Source organism: Haliotis asinina, chromosome 6 (genome assembly GCF_037392515.1).
Source record: "Haliotis asinina isolate JCU_RB_2024 chromosome 6, JCU_Hal_asi_v2, whole genome shotgun sequence".
Taxonomy (NCBI): Eukaryota; Metazoa; Mollusca; class Gastropoda; order Lepetellida; family Haliotidae; genus Haliotis; species Haliotis asinina.
In genome coordinates, this window is record NC_090285.1 from 57,870,768 (window position 1) to 57,888,601 (window position 17,834).

At 41.1% G+C, this 17,834-nt stretch overlaps 1 protein-coding gene across 1 annotated transcript in view; it reads left to right on the plus strand.

Annotated features, from left to right (window-relative positions):
• Nucleotides 1-17,834, plus strand: part of LOC137287355 (cilia and flagella-associated protein 47-like) — a 69,274-nt gene that overhangs the window by 49,694 nt on the left and 1,746 nt on the right. Inside the window, exons 46-61 of the mRNA XM_067819610.1 lie at nt 446-581; nt 2,783-2,988; nt 4,717-4,860; nt 5,033-5,151; nt 5,661-5,715; nt 6,175-6,323; nt 10,183-10,324; nt 10,707-10,882; nt 11,325-11,432; nt 11,906-12,122; nt 12,812-12,968; nt 14,121-14,349; nt 14,721-14,989; nt 16,093-16,264; nt 16,884-17,045; nt 17,572-17,740. Of these exons, the coding sequence (XP_067675711.1) occupies nt 446-581; nt 2,783-2,988; nt 4,717-4,860; nt 5,033-5,151; nt 5,661-5,715; nt 6,175-6,323; nt 10,183-10,324; nt 10,707-10,882; nt 11,325-11,432; nt 11,906-12,122; nt 12,812-12,968; nt 14,121-14,349; nt 14,721-14,989; nt 16,093-16,264; nt 16,884-17,045; nt 17,572-17,740 (2,610 nt within the window). The remainder of the gene's footprint in view (nt 1-445; nt 582-2,782; nt 2,989-4,716; nt 4,861-5,032; nt 5,152-5,660; nt 5,716-6,174; nt 6,324-10,182; nt 10,325-10,706; nt 10,883-11,324; nt 11,433-11,905; nt 12,123-12,811; nt 12,969-14,120; nt 14,350-14,720; nt 14,990-16,092; nt 16,265-16,883; nt 17,046-17,571; nt 17,741-17,834) is intronic.

The following is a 17,834-nucleotide window of genomic DNA, read 5'->3' on the forward strand; positions in this document are numbered from 1 at the left end:
TGATGTTTTGATTATGATCAATATGTTATTCAGTATTGTATATTTATTAGTTTTCAAGTTAGATTGCAGTTCAAATTCATCAGTCCGCTTTTGAGCCAAATGGATTATTGATATGGGAGCGGTTGTAGATGGGGATAGATAATTACTCTTAGTCATCATTAGAGATGCTATCATTGGTCTGAGCAGACATTTTCATGTATTAGAGCAATATTGATCAGAAGTGGTACATACTGGTAAACTTCCAATTCCTAAGAGACAAAGTATCAATGTCAGGCATTTAATGTTCATTGTAAAGAGTATTACAACCTAGTGAAAGTATTTTATACCCAGTATTGTCCGATTTGAGACAATTACCTAAACTGAAATAGAAGAACAATTAAATTACTGTAGAGAACAAAAATTGTCTGACTTACTGTGGAGCTAACATGATGTGCCCTTCCCACAGACTCTCCCGCCTGAGGGCATCACCTACACTGTGGAGACAGACTCAGAGTACTTCAAGGTGGCAAAGATGCTGACCCTGCCGAGTCCTGTTGAAGCATATGCCAACAGTGCGCCACCAAATGTCCGAGTCCCCAGAGGTATGTAGATCATGTCACATATAGACAGATGATGACAATGTAAGTGATGACTATGAAGGTGATGCCTAAGTTGTGACAACTATGTAAGTAATGGCTATCTTGGTGATGTCTATACATGTGATTGATGTGCAGGTGATAACTGTACAGGTGTTGATGCAGGTGGTGACGTAATATGTGATGTTGTGACAGCTATGTAAGTAATACTTTCCTGGTGATGGCTGTATAAGTGATGCCCATTCAGGTGATGACTACCTATGCTTGAGAATCATGCCAGTGATGACAACATAGTAGATGAATTTATACTGGCTGTGATTCAGTGTTTAGAATCTGTGAAATCATGTTCATTATCTCAAGGGTGCCTATTGTCAAAAGTGTCCCAGCTAAGAAAGATCCTAACTAGTTAGGACAGGAACTAGGACATCCTACTGTTAGGATAAGACCCATTCTCAAAAGGATCCTATTCCTGTTCAAACTTGAGCTACTAATCCCAGCTAGGATAGTGAGCTCTTCTGTATGTGAGATAGAAAAAAACTTCTTTGAGTTGGAGATTCCAATAAATATTATGCATGATTTATGGCAATGCCATGTAAAATATGTTTTAACTACACTACTTCCCGTATTTATTTTTGTTATAATGGTGTAAAGATATTCAATATTTCCATCATTTCATATTAGTCAGTTAAATTTTGGAATATTGGAATACCATTTTTCTCTTGAGTCTACCAAAAATGCAATAAGATATTTCAAATAATATGTTCATTTTAATGAAACCATGCCTTGAACCCCCAATACGTTATCTGTGTCACAAAATGAAAATTCACCTATTAAACAGGAGTTACTTCCCTTATCATCATGGCCATGACACTGAAATTTCACTGCAATGAAAAGAGCAATAGAATAGGGATAGCATAGGTAAGAAATGAACCAATCACTTTTGTAGATCAAAAGAATATGTGTATTGTAACAAGTATGTCTAGTCATTGCTGATAAATTGATAATATAAACTGAAAAGTACCCTCTTCTTAATTCATAAAAACTGTGTTCTGTTGTAAATTCAGATGTAATTTAGGTGAGTTTTTTGTTTGACAACATCATAATTGGTGAAGAAGCAGGTACCACACCACGTTCATTTCCACTAAGGCTTAGGACAAGTCATAACCTGTCTTAGTATTTGTCCTAATTTAGGATTAGGATACTGACTTCAAGAATAAGGTAGGACATCCACCCTAGACCATAGGATAACAGTCAGGATCAGGGCTAGGATGCTTTTGTGAAACACAGAATCCACTACCTAATTTGCACCAGTAATAGTTTTATATGTCAGCATTGATTTCATGCTTGTAGGTTTCTCAAAAGTGTTTTGACATAAGTGGTATGCTACACACTATGCTTGGGTTTTGCTGTTGAATTAGGTTGACATGTCAGAACTCTACCAGCATTCAATGCAAATTCACCCACTCCTTGCCCCATACTTCACGTTCTTTTCAGCAAACTAAACACACCAATTACCTGAATTTTTCTAAGATACTTTGGGGAAAGATCAAAGGCACCACAGTACTTTATCAGACAATAATATGCTCTTAGTGCATTGTGTCACTGCGCCATTCTAGTCTGCCCCCCTCATAATCAAACACTTTTGCTTTACGTCACAATGAAACTGACGTCACGTTGCCATCGTTGTACAGTCTCCCACAGTAAACTACACCCGTAGCATCCCATTTCTTGGTTTGCAGTTCCAGCACTCAGTCAACATCACTGGTGGAAACCTTACGTTTATGTTTTCTGACGGATAATATGTCTCATAGTTTGATTCACAATATTTCAGTGACATGGTAACGTTCACAATGTTTACATTCCCACAATGCAATTGTGGAACGTTGCTTGACTAGTCAGCTTCATCTGTATATACTGATTTAAGCTTATGTTGGTTGTAGAAATGTGACATTCATATTGCCCCATATTATTTACATTAATCACAGATGTAACTAAACTAATTTGGAGAAGATATTTAACCTGAACGTGAACCGTCATCAAACTGTTTATCATCTGTTTCGTCTGGTAACGTTAACTCAGTGCGAGGCTTTAATTATAATAGTTATAATACAAAACTATACTTTATTACACTATACTAGAGTAGAGCAAGGTCATATGTATTATGTGATTACATCACTTATATTCTCCATCTTCTTTTGTTTGTCCAGGAGTAAAGCTTGATGATGGTGTGGTGGGACTTCCAGTCACCTTCTTGGCCCATGAGCCAGGCCACTACCCTTGTGAGATTGTACTTCAGTCATCAGAAGATGTGCGTGTCTACCGTATTGAGTGTACCGTCAACCCTGAAGGCAGCACCGCAGAGCTGGACTTTGCAGCCCCTGTCCACCAGTCAGTCACACAGATGATTCCAATCGTAAGACCATAATCTTACACTACATGTAATTAGGAGTCATTATGTGTCTTAGGCAAGAATTCTTGTGGATTGACAGAGATCTTGAGAGGTTTTAATGAATTCAGTGAAATGATTTTGTTAAATCTCTCTTTATGCTGTTTGGCTGTTTCATGACTGTTGTTTCATTGTTTGTGAAACAACCCCTGGCAATATGGTGCCACATATGTCGCAAATACTGAAGATCATGGCATTCACAGTTCCTGATGTTGCTACAGATGTATTGACCTGGGGCAGATTCATGTGTTCAAGAGAATGAATGTACAAGAAGAATAACCAAACAAAAATTAAGTCCATCACATTACCTGAAAATCCTTAAAGGTCACATGCAACGTAAAACACAACTTTGCAGATTCTGGTACCTTTCGGTATGCACTTACCGAAACAAATCATAAAATATGCCAATTCAACCTATAAAGTTGAAGAAAACGCGATGAAAAAAAAGCCAGCGAAATCAGAGTTCAAACGTTTCACTAAATTCCCCCCAGCGCTGGGGGGAAAACTGGTTTCAACAGCTGTGCTGCGCTGCGTCCATAACGCATGCGCAGTGAATAGGTTCGCGGAGCTTGAAACAGTATGCATGCCCAGCGTCTGAGGTCGTGAGCAGTAGTCTTATCTTGGTTGTGTACACAAACAAGTACATGATCTACTCGTTACGTAAAAAAAACTTGTTGATTGTGGTAAGCAGTCTCTGTCACAGAGAAAGCTCAGTGTCTGGTTTATTCACACCTATATTTCTGCCTGCCTGTCTGCTAAAGACAACATGCAGTACACAGCTTCAATCATTGACCACGTGTAATTTGAACTTAACACCTATCAGAGTATACGACATAAAGAAAATAAGTTGATTTATGACTCGTGCACCCGAGTCCCGTGTCTGCCACATTATGTACTTAGGCACGTGTGATACACATGACATGTTTTTATGTCTGTGGGTTGCAAACAAACTACATTCACTTTTTTCGGATGACTGGATCTGACGGAAACTGGTGCAAACTCTTGTCAGTTTCAAGTCCTGCCTTGTACTTGGACGAATGACAGATTCCAGCCACGCAGTAGTTTACCATCTCTACTGATGTCATTTTTGATTGGATCGAGTGCAAATTCGGAGAACATGTATTTTCAAAACCCAACATCTCTATATACATTCTTCATGGATAACGACTTGTTTTAGTGTGTATGATTTTGTTTGACAACAGTATATGAATCCATACTGAAACGACGCATCAAGTACACAAAAAGAAGTTGTTATCCATAAAGAATCTTACTTTCTTGTGACTCGCTATACTTCTAAAATGCCCATCAAACAGATCATCTGTCTGTACGCACAATGAACCCTCAGCAGATCAGCAAATGAAACAGCCAATCAGAATCCGTCGTTACACTTGAGTGCACATCCAGGTGCTAAGACTGGGTTCGGTCTCCCGAGGGCTTCGTTTCGGGGGAAGTAACAAAAGTACAAAATATTGCACTTTTGAATCGCGATTGTACGCTTATAATTTGTTTATTTGTTTTTTAAAAAGCAGCAATGTATATTATATGTCATGAATAAGTGATAAATGTGTTTTAATTATGTTTGATTTTTAGGTTGCATGTGACCTTTAAGGTTATTCCCTTATCTTATCTTGTATTTTGTTTTTGACCATGTATTTTGCTGGCCTGGATACCTGACATTTCCTACCTGTATTTTAGATGAACATGACAAACCATGACTGGCCACTACGAGCAAAGATGTCTGGGGAGGGATTCTTTGGTCCCCCCACCATGCTGGCCAAGGCCTTCCAGAGTAGCCACTACCCCCTGACCTTCAAGCCTCTGTATGAAAAGGAGATACAGGTGAGTACTCTGTGCAATGTAGGTCTGAGATACACAAACCACCAATGAACCACAACTCTCATGATTCATTGGCTACAGACACTTACTTTTTAATTCTGCACTTACTGTTTTCACAGTATCCACTTATTTATAGGGTATATCTGTAAATACATCCCCTCTTTGTGTCCCCCAGGGTAAGCTGGTGTTGAGCAACACGGATGATGGCACGGACCACACTTTCCACCTACAAGGACGTGCGACCAAACCACTAGCACTTGAGCACATCGTCATCAACTGCCAGGCCAAGAGCAGGTCAGTTCAGAAAGGATCAGTCTATTTCGTATTAAGTGGTGGTGATGTCATACTTTATACCTTGGGATTCCTGGTTAGAATAGGTCCTCTGCAACCTGTGACTTGTTGCTATATGACTTGTATGATATCTGTTTCATAGCGTGTCCTTGCTGTGGATTGTTGCTGATGATATCAATGACTGGATAGTCTAATCCGGAATTGATAATTCAGTGACTGAAATATAGCTTGCATATCGCTCAGTGCATTGTTTAGCGCTTTAGTTTATATATTTATCATGCTGAATTGGGAGGTACAATTTGTACAGTCACTGATTGTTATGATGCTGGAATAGGGCCGAACACAACCTCAAATATTCTGTTTCCCATTCCATGAAACAATCTGATGATTCTAGTGCCCATACTTTCAACATATATGGCAAGATAATCCCTTGCTAAAACACTACTCCTGCCTTTTCAGTCAATCACTTAATATGCAGATTTCTTTTGCAAAATGTCCCTCATTTCTTGCAGCCATGTCCACCAACTGAAGATCCCCAACATGACCAAGAAGAAGCTGATCTATCAGGTAAATGTCATTATCCTCTTATTATAGTGGAAGCTGTCACCACTGGCAGCTGTCCAGTATGTCAAGTTGGCGACACCAGCATAAAATCTCAGTCCCATCCATGGCTAGTACATTTACCATGATTTAGGAGCTCTGCAATCCGGCAGCTGTCAATTCCAGATCTCGGCATGAAATGAGCTTCTTGAATATTTGTTTATACATTAATAAGAGCTGTCTAATCTGGAGCCTGGCGAGGAATCAGATGGATGTGTATTGTTACAAATTATTCCTGCATTAAAACTACATGTGAATATGAGCTCAAATCTAGTCATAGGCAGCCATATCAGCTCTTCAATCCAGCATGCTGTCTAAACCTGATTATTTCCACTGTATGTCCCATAGTAGATTATATTGGCCAATATGTCCCATAGCTGTTGTGCCAGAAGGCAGGGAGTATTACATGTGTTTCTGTGAGTCCAGGTGGAGACTGACATCCCCTTTGTGACCGGCCCAAATGCTGTGTCAGTGCTGCAGAGCAAGACTGGGACATATGACATGGTGGTCACGCCCAAGAGGAGAGGGGTCTACAAGGGCATCATCGCCTTCATCGCTGGGAGGAGTCCTGTCAGGTGAGGCAGTGGGTCCAGTAATCTCAGTGATCAGAGAGATGGTAGGGCAGAGGAGGACTGAAGCATTCAGTGGATAATGTCTGAAACACATTCACTTAGGTAATTGATTATTTTTCCTTATCCTGACTCATGCTTATTTGCATATCTCCTCCCTCTATGCGAAGATAGTGGTACACTTGAAGTCCCTTGAAGTTCCCATCTTTTGAAGGGGACATACAATTACATTCACCCACACATGACCAGCCCTTTTGTCACTCTCTCCTACATCGCCCGATAAAAGGGTTGGAGTCAACTGGAGTTCCTATACAGCATTTAATATCCTTTTATATTTCGATCCTTTTCACAAAATTTAGCAATATACGGCTTTGGTCTGTATTAATTATCATTACAATATGTAATTGAGGATTAATTTACATATTTTTTGTGTCACTGAACATATATTTCATCATGTGAGATTATGTTTTCACTGATAAAGTCATGTTCATGGTGCAGCTTGCTGCTGTCTGCAGCTGTTCCATGTTATTGTATCCTACTTGCACTGTAGTTTGTTTTTCTTGGTAAGAATTTTGTTTGCATTTATTTACTATTCAAATATGTGCTAAAACATTTTATGTAGGTTCTCTCAAGTCTGGTAACCATGTGCTAACTGTTGCTGATATTCAGGTTTGTAGCACCCTGGGGGGCCGTCAGGATAACATGGACAATAGGTCCTAGTCCCAGAAGAGGTCATCGTCAGAATCAGTTTCATCTCAACCAAAGAAGTTGAAGTCATCTATATCCTCTAAGACTAGTCTTCAACTACTAGATATTACTAGATACTATTAGATCATCAATGAAACAATGGACCAGCTCTCCTATTAAGTCATTCAGGGAACGAGACATCTACAGCGAATCTCGACTCCTACTACCTGAGGTACTGGGGCCCCTTTCACAAAACTCTCGTAAGCCTAAGGTCTCGTAACTTTTCTCATAGCATTCCTACTTCCTATTTTACAGTACAGGGGGTACGATGCTACGAGAAAAGTTACGAGATCTTAGGCTTACGAGAGTTTCATGAAATGGGCCCCAGGGCTTTAGAGAATCAGTGCAATATGCAGTATCTACTAGACCTTCATCTACAGCATCTACAGTGATGCTGCAGCCATCAGAGAGTCTGCTTTCAAGGCAGACACTGACAATATCTACACTCAACACGTCGGATGTTTCCGTGAATCTACAGCCACCGCAGCATTTGGACATCGTCAGTCATCAACAACTATTACAGTGACCTTGTGTGATGATTCTACAGCTGCAACAGATCCGTCGGATGAAGAAGATGCATACTGTGTGAACACTCCCATTCATGAAGATCTTTTCCATCAGCTACATCATCACAACGCAGTTAGAGGATGCACTGTGTGAACGCTCCTGTTCTCAAGGATCTTCACCATCAGCTGCATCATCTCAACGCAGTTTATACGATGCACTGTGTGAATGCTCCTGCTCACAGAGATCTTCACCATCAGCTGCATCATCTCAACACATTTTTACGATGCACTGTGTGAATGCTCCTGCTCACAGAGATCTTCTCCATCACCTGTATCATCGCGACGCAGTTTAAAGGATTCACCCTTCATCGACTTGGTGAGTGCACACATGCTCGTATCCTGCTACAGTCACAAGGATTTACCAATTGCATCCCCCGATCATCAAAGATGTCGTCATCATTCATCATCTTTGTCGGATGTGGTCTCCACACGCAGGCCTGTGTGGAAGTATTCACGGCATGACAATCACTCCAGGGATGCACACAGAAATGAAGATCACTCTGACGTTTGGTGCAGGGACGATGTTCAAAGAACCCTCTCTGACCACTCACGAATGCATTTCTGGAAGAATAGAGATGACTCATCAGAGAGTTACCAGCTTACATCACAGGGAAAAAGAAAGCGTCTTTTCAGACTCACAGATCACATCTTGGATTACGATTGGGCTAGACATCACTTCACCATGAAAGGAGTCCTACAACGCCCTCACCTACAAGATGATCTACGACGACTTGACATCTTGACCATCCTGCCAATTATGCTGATATCTATGATACTGGACAGCTTATCTACGTTTTCCCATACTGCAACAAAAGTATCAGCATTAACACATCCTGTCCTTTAACACATTCTTGGAATGTGAACTATTCTACTTGACTGACGCATGCAGAATCAGCATACTGACATTTGCTGTTTAATGCTAGAAGTTTCCAACGTCGATGGATATAATATGATTTCATCTACTCTACTTACTTCAAGGAAGGATCAACAATTCATCTCCAAGCATCTGGCGCTAACATCAGGTTTTGATGCTTCACGGAACCCAGTTACTGCAGGCAGCCTGTACCAACAAGGGGAAGCATGGGAATTGCTTTGCAACATCTGTATGAGATAACGACAGTATGATCTTCAGTTGATGAACACCGACACAACGACTAGGAGGACAGTTTACCTATGTCAGTATTAAGTGGCGTAAGGTTTCACCTACTTCTACTCAGTAAACTATACTTCAACTATACGATTGCTCTTCAAAAGACAATAACCTGTGCAGAATGCAGCTATTTGTCACATATCAGGAAATCGTTTACATATGTAAACAACCCTTTCAACAATTTGACTCCAGTCATCGTGAATTTGCTCAGCAAGGACTGCGATGGGATTTTATCTGCCTGGACAGCTGGTATGACAATTCCACATCCCAGCATTATTGACAGTCCTTTGGCTACATGATACACAGGATTTATCATTGTGCCCAGTCAGAGCATTGAAAATACATCTTCAGTGAACTAAGTCAAGGAGACAAAAGTTCAAGCATCTATTCATACCACTATCTATTGAGACACCTACAGAAGTAGGATGATAGTCATTATACTAATGGCCTACACGGCAGCAGGACTTGAACCTTGAAGTAACAGCCTTGGCATTGACATCCAGTGAGAGGGAGAGAGGGAAGAGGGTGGGGAGGGAGGGAGGGGAGTACCAGACGTACTTATATGGCAGTCAGCAGAATCCATTGTGGTCTGACCCACCGCTGATTCCGTCGGATTCTGTGAGCAAATAATCATGAGTCAGGATAAGAAAAAATATGTAATTTTCTGAATAAAATTGATATTTTATACTTATCCGAACTCATGACGTCAAGCCCTCCCTACTGCCCCACTCAGACACGGATTCTCTCAAGCGAAGGGGAGGCTTCCTGTTGGTGAATGTGATTGTATGTCTGCTTCAAAAGAACAGAACTTCAAGGGATTTCAAGTGTTCCACTATTTACACATAGAGGGAGGAGATGAGCAACTAAGCATCAGTCAGGATAAGTATATAATATCAGTTTTATTCAGAAAATTACATATTATTACCATTTTTATTATTATATATTATATTCATATAGCACACATATACATGCAACTAGTACATGCTCAAGGTGCTGCAGTGTTCCCTTGATCAACGAATGTCTTTTTTTCTGACATTCTTTTACCCTACTCAACTCCTTGGGGAGTATTCAGCTCATGCTGCTTTTTTTACACATAATTAGGTAGGCAGGTGGTTAAGGCTATCATTACTCTGGTATAGACCTTTGTATGATTCCACATGTAAGGTTGGTCTCTGAAGCATGCTCACTCAGATAGAATCCACTTTGCAGAAGATTGTAAATCCAGACAGACTTCCACATGGAGATCTTGTGCTTTTTGTGTAGGTTAATTTATGTTCTGAAGTGCTGTCATGATGGAATTATATGGCTGACTTTGTTCTGCTGTGATATTGGAGGAATATGTTGAATGTGTTCTTCATCTAGTTTGTGAATGATGATGCTTATGTTAATGTCGTACCTACAGGGAGATAGACAGTGATGGAGATGATGTGCCGTCTGACGATGAGACCAAAGAGTATGATGGCTACAGAATCTGGTACTCACTGGAGATGAATGTATCACCGCCACCACCAGAACGCACCATGGAGATTGGCTGTGCATGCCAGGTAAGGCGGTACAAGTTGGAATACGTTTTCATCATTTAAACCCATGGTGCTATATGATCATCAACATGACTAATATGATCATCATGATGCTTCCATGTGATCACCTATAGGATGCAAATGATCATCATGATGACGCCATGTGATCACTGTGTTTATGCCATGCAAACACTAGTGTGATACCTTATACTGGTGATCATCATGATTATGTCATGTGATCACTACCTGGATGCAGATGACCATGATAACAAGTGATCCCCACTATCATGCCATGTGACAACCATTATCATCTTGATGTCATCTGATAACCATTATGTCATATGATCATGGTGATGTCTTATTTGATTATCACAATACCATCTTTATATTGACAACAATATTTCAGAAAAAGGCTGTGTTGGAGGTAGTTGTCAGGAACCCCACACCCAATGATATTACCTTGGAAGCAGTGGTGAGCGGGCGTGACCTTGAGGGCCAGGAATCCATCACCCTGGGAGCAGGGGAGAAAGAGCCATACCTCCTGACATTCTCCCCTGCTGTCGTTGGCACAAGGAAGGGAAGGTGGGACTCTCATGGTTGGATGTTCATAAATCCAAAGTGTCTGTCATCATGTGCTTTTTGTTGTTATACTCAGATTAGGTGCTTTCTCATTCATGAATATGTAGTTTGCTTGTGCACAGTCAGTTATAAGACAGACCTTACAGACTAAACAAATCAAAACTTTGCCCAATATTTGGGCTTCACAGATAAGGGAATAACCATTTGACTTACAAATTGATGGCTGAAGCAAAGGATTACCACTTGAGGTTAGCAGATTTCTCCTTATGTTTAGGAGCTGCATTATGGTTTCAACATAAACAGGAGCTATTAGATTATGATTTTAAAAAAAACAACCAAAAAACAGTGACCCTCATATGCTGTACCACAGTTTTGCCATTAGGTGGTAAATCAAGATGTCAAGTGACGATGTGTCAGTATTGTAATTCTGTTTCTTGATGGACAGTCTGGTGTTCTACAACGAGGCTGTTGGGGAGTTCTGGTATGAACTGATATTGAAGGCAGAGCCACCACAACCAACCACACTGCCTCACATGGAGTGTGAGCTTGGCAGGTAATCATGTCTTTCTCAGTTAGTAGTTTCACGGCTGGAATGTAATGTTTTCTTACACAAAATAGGAAACAACAGAAGCACTACATACATCAGTTTCCAGATTGTAAATTCAGATATGGTAAAAGAAATGTGACATGATTTTGTAAATCTTATTTTCAGCGGCCAGCTGCCACCATGTTCTCTGACCATTATTGATTTGCATTTAAAATATGAACAATTGTTTCTACTTTAATTCATGCATTTATTATGCTTATTTCTCAGACCAGCCTCGTACTCTATCAGTCAGACGTGAAACTTCAAAATCTGTGAAAATCTGATGTCGGTCTGAAAATGCCTGTTATAAATATCTTGTCAGTCTGATTTTATCCACCATATGGCAGCTAATGACTGAATCAGGGTTATCAGAATCTACACTGGGAAAACAGTATAGTCAGGCTTCCATCCCTTGACAACCTTTACCTCGTCTATGTCAGATGGACAAAGCAGATGCTGTTGCTGGAGAACCCAACAGATGAAATGCTAGAGCTAGTGCCAACAGTGTCCAACATCAACAACTTCTCCCTAGAGCGGGACAATGAGCGCCCTCTCCTCCTCCGACCTCACTCCCAGATCGAGGTTCCTCTCCACTTCATGCCCTCCACCCTGGGACAAGGGGACCACCATGCCAACATCACTTTTCACAGTGAACAGGTACATACATGTAGTTGTCTTGGCACAGTTGGCCACCTTCTTGTTATTTGTTGTGAAAACCTGCAGTCACCTTGTCACAGTCTTGTCATGGTCACAGTCAGTGATCATCTTGTGCCAGTATGGTCCATCTTGTTATCTTGGTTTTTATCACTTGACACATTATGTCACTTTGTCATGGTCTGTGGAACACTGTGGTGTTGTGGTTAGGATGCTGGCCTCTCATGCCAAAGGCCCAGGTTTGAATCCTGATGGAGACACCGAAATTTGTGACCTGGGTTTCATGCTGTGTTGTGTCCCTGGCCAAGGCACTTTGTCCATATTGCACTCAGTTGACCCAGCTGTTTAAACTGGCTACCTGAAAAGCAGATGTATGGACCAATACAGTCACGCTTAGTGCTTAGTAGCAGCTTTGAAAGTACAATTCCGTAATGGTAATAATATGTAGTGCATTGATGGAGTATTGCGCACTATAAGTATCCATGTTATTATTATTATTTTTATTATCTTGTCTCAGTCTCTGAAGATCTTGTTGCCGTCTCACACCATCTTGTTGCAGTCTGTCACCACCTGGTGAATTAAATCATTTAAGTTTTCCCATTTTACAAAGGGACATATGCATTATAATAGTATTTTCTGCTTGTGTTATTCTGTGTTGTAAAATACATAACTTTCTTGTGTCTGTTGTACAGCTGGGAGAGTGGGTGTTTATGGCCACAGGTACTGGTCAGCTGCCCCAGCCCCAGGACCCGGTTAGTGTCTTCACTGCTGCTGGCACCAACACCACCCTCATCATCCCCTTCCGCAACCCCCTCGACCATGCAGTTCTGGCCAACATTGTTCTCACTGGTAAGCAGCTGCATTGTTCTTGTCTATAGGTTTATTTGTTTAAATGGCCCTTGGGTATTTGGGGCAAAGAAGTGCCTTGCCACTGTGATTTCATACTGACAATAGACTGAGTGACCCAGTATCTTGTCTTGTGATCAAGAAACCTAGCCACATTTTTCTGACTTTACTTATAACAGACTATGAGTAATAATGTAGAACAGATCAGGATAAACTTTATGGTTGCTTGACAACAATACAAGGATCTGTATCAAACTGCTGCATCATCCATATACAGAACTTTTTATCCTTAGAGGTTATCCTTATCCGATTCCCCAACTTCTAAACATGTTAGTCAATACATAAGTCTGTCAGCTTACCTCTACATTTTGAGTCATGAGACTTTCAAAAACATTCCAGATTATTGACTTAAGGATAGAAACTCCATAAGTACCTTGAATGTGACTTTACTGTTGATTTTATGTCATACTATATGATATCTAATGAAAGCTACAGTAAACTCCCTGGATCTCAAACTCCTGAATCTCGAATTTTCTATGTATCTCAAACCTAGCCTCCGGTCCCAAACTCTTCTTATATATTTATCATTATTTTTGTATCTATTTCTCAAAGTTCGAGACACACATACACACGATATATTGAACCTGAAAATAAGGATCCCAAGATCACCAAATCATATATATTTAGACTCTCAGTCTTGAACTGTACTCACCATGAGAAACATTTTGCAGACATGTTCGACGTGTTGTCAACAAACAGTTAGTTGTATGAACAATTGCACTTACATGGTTAAATAAAGTGATGATTAGTTAAATTGAGTTCATCGTGGTACCGCCACTTTGTTTTGACAATCATATTTGATCAGTCATTTTCTAGCATCATGTCAAGTGTTGATGATTGTGAGCAATCCAATGAAGGACCCAGTCATCGTACTGGGGGGATAGCTGGATCCAATGTATTGACATCAGCACAGAAGAGAAAATTAACAGTGCATTCCATAGATGTAAAGTTGGCTTCAGTCAAAGTTGTTTAGAGCGGCAACACCAAAATAAAAGCTGCTAAAGATTTTGGCATACCACTCAACTAGGTTAATGTATTTTCTAATTGCACTGTTGCACAAGCTGACTGTTAAATGTACTTTATCCCTTCAACCAGACAATGAGCAGCAACTGGAACGTGTCACTACTGGCCTGGAATCACAGGAGTCTCCCTTCTGCTTGTTGTTAAAACACAGCAACAGCTTGAGGGTCGGTCCCAAATCCACCCTGGACATCCCAGTCAGCTTTGCCCCAAGCCAGATGAGGAAATACGAGGGACTGTGTACTGTCGTTGTCCGCAGGGAGGATGGCGAACCCTGGCAGTATGTTCCCACTGATGCTAATGGGTGAGTTGATGATTTACATGTTGCTATGGTACAATATGTGAAACTCTCATGGTGTACGGTACCATCCTTATGTTTGCTGGTATATCAATAAAACTATATTCACTCAACCCCTTTGTTAAACAGATATCATCCATGCACAGAGAAATGACTTTTCCTCAATGTAAAGAAACATCTCCATGATATAATATGTACCAAGAAGATGAAAGGCTATAGGATAAATTTTCCATCGCATAAATTGATGAGTAACTATGTTTTATTTATCATGGGAAATGTGAATATGTGTAAAATCTCATACATGACTACTCCAGGAGTTGCTTGTTATCTTATAAGGCGGTAGATGAGTACTTCCATCTCCCTCTGTGTATGTCCAGGTACCCTGTGTCGCGGACCAGCAGTGGCGGCCTGATGGAGATCAGATGGCTGTTCCCTATCAATGGCATCCCAGAATCAAAGCCTGTGCGGGACAGCCAGGGTGCCGTCATCGAATGTCGGGCCAGGGAGGTAATTGAACAGCGTCTAGAAGTGGCATTGGCTGGGGTTGCGCCATGTTCCGCTGGGCCACAGAAGCGGATGAGGACACGGGCCAAGACTCCCAAGGATGCTGCTCCACAAGTACCTGATGGCATCGTAGTGGGAGAGAGTGAGTGCATAGTACTGTCATATGCTTTTATAATCGCAAGGGTGGATAGTCTTGTTCTGTAATGGTGGAATAGGATGGTCAGTATTGTCTGATGATGGATCGTTGCATATTCTTCGAAAGTAGGAATGGATGGTCTGTATTCTCTGATGTTGGAAGTGGATAGTTGGTAGTCTCTGGTGTTGAGAGAGGATAGTTGGTATTCTTTATGCTACGAGGGGATAGTTGGTATTCTCTGATGTTGTGAGAGGATAGTTGGTATTCTCTGGTGTTGAGAAAAGATAGTTGGTATTCTTGGGAGTTGAGAGAGGATAGTTGGTATTCTCTGATGTTGAGAGAGGATAGATGGTATTCTCTGATGTTGTGAGAGGATAGTTGGTGTTCTCTGGTGTTGAGAGAAGATAGTTGGTATTCTTGGGAGTTGAGAGAGGATAGTTGGTATTCTCTGATGCTGGGAGAGGATAGTTGTTATTCTCTGATGTTGAGAGAGGATAGTTGGTATTCTCTGGTGTTGAGAGTGGATAGTTGGTATTCTTTGGTGTTGCAAGAAGGTAGTTGGTATTCTTGGGAGTTGAGAGAGGATAGTTGGTATTCTCTGATGCTGGGAGAGGATAGATGGTATTCTCTGATGGTGGGAGAGGATAGTTGGTATTCTGTGGTGTTACGGGTAGATAGTTGGCATTCTCTGATGTTGAGAGAGGATAGTTGGTATTCTCTGGTGCTGAGAGAGGATAGTTGGTATTCTCAGGTGTTGAGAGAGGATAGTTGGTATTCTCTGGTGTTGAGAGTGGATAGTTGGTATTCTTTGGTGTTGAGAGAGGATTTGGTATTCTTTGGAGTTGAGAGAGGATAGTTGGTACTCTCTGATCTTGGGAGAGGATAGTTGATATTCTCTGGTCTTGAGTGGATAGTTGGTATTCTGTGATGTTGGAAGTTGATAGTTGGTAATCTCAGATGTTGGATGTGGGTAGCTGGTACTCTCTGATGTTGGGAGTGGATAGTTGGTATTTCCTTTCTTTAGCAATTCAGTGGAAGGGAAATCCTTACGGTTTCTTGTCTGAAATATGTTTTTCAGAATGCTGACATATATTTTATGTTTTGCACAGCACTTGCCACAGCTGATGAGTTCAGTTATGAGCTGACATTTAATACCAAGGATGCCAACAGCCAGCTGAAGGATTCTGTCAGCATAACACTAGTGCGAGAGCACCGAGATGTAAACACAGGACTGGTGGTGCTGGTGTTTAATATCAAGTTCAACCCCTTCAAACCTCTCAGGTAACACCTGTTCCTAATCCAATTCTTTTTGGGTAAGGTTGTGAGAAGAGTTTTTTAAGTTATGCTGCCTCAAAACAGCACATACATATATGAGGGTGGTGTTATCCTGATGCCGCATGATATTGCATCTGTCCATTTGTATATGGGATCAATAAATGAATGTCAACTGATTTGTATAGCGCCTAATATTGCATTCTTAGTGGCACTTTACTGAAAGATTACATAACGATAGAAAACAGTAAACGTTAAAATGATGAACATGGGAGTGGCGGGCGAGGATTCAGGACCAAAATATTGTCTGAAATTGAAATTTATCTCAGTGATATCAGATGATATGACAAAGTGGGCCAAGGGTGTCCTAGCCTCCCTGCAGCCAAAAGACAGAAAAGTGTAACCTATCATCACTACCTTAAATCTCAGATGTGTCCCAACTGTATCTGGGCTTGTTGCCTCAGTACTTGGCTCACTTAATCATCAACATCTCAGTCCTCCTTCACTCCATGCTTTGTATCCACATGCAGTTGTTATATAACTCTCATGCTATTCAAAGGCGTATTAAATCATACTCACGTACTTACTGATATCAAAGTGTGTCACTGTGAAATTCATTTCTCTCCAGTCATGATGCCCAGCTGCATGTAACAGCAGCCACTGGTGGAGTGTGGAAGTTCCCACTTCGATTTGTAGCCACGGCGCCGCCAGTTGATGACAAGATACTCATTGAAGCCACAGGACTCAACAAGATGTCAACTGTTGGCTTCTGGCTCACAAGCCAATCCAGGTGATAAAAAATTACTTTCCTCAAGGTCCATTTCAAAGCCCAAGGGTAACACCCCATCTCAAGGTCAAGTGATTAACAGCCCACAGTAAGCAGACACTCTACTTTGCGGCAACAGGGCCAAGAAAAATGGAGGAGTTGAATGATCTATTTGTAGTTAGGTCTGCTGTCATTAAACTGATTTGGCTAGCACTTCAATTACTCTTGTTTAGCTTTTCACGATCATCTCATTATCCATCATTGATGGTTTATATGTATAATAAAGCACTCCTCCTCGGTTAGGGTTGGGAAAGTAAGTCCCGAGACTGGAGGTTGGGGAGAAGTACAACTGTGAGCACGCAGCACACAAGGTCTTACATCTCTCCACCCGATGGTCTTGGGTCCTACTTTCCCATCCATGCTTTATCCTACACATGTTAACAATTGGTGGCTGACAACCCCAGGTACACTGAAGGTTAACAATAATGTTGCCTCCTATCCTGTAGTTGTTTGTATACTGTAGTAGACAGATTTGTAATCACTGTTTCAGTCACACTGTTCACTTTGAGGCCTTCTTCGAGTGTGGAAGTGACCCGGAATTTACCATCTCACCAGAGCATGGGGAACTTCTCCCTCAAGGGACTCAAGGCACTATGTTTCACATCAACTTCCTGCCTGCTGTGTATGGCAAACTGTACCAAGCAAAACTTGTCATACAGGTGAGTCGTAGCTTCCAGTCTCTGGCCAGGCTTACTGTCCTACACTGGAATGGATGAATAATGCAGGAAAGAGGATGTGATGACAAGTTGTCAA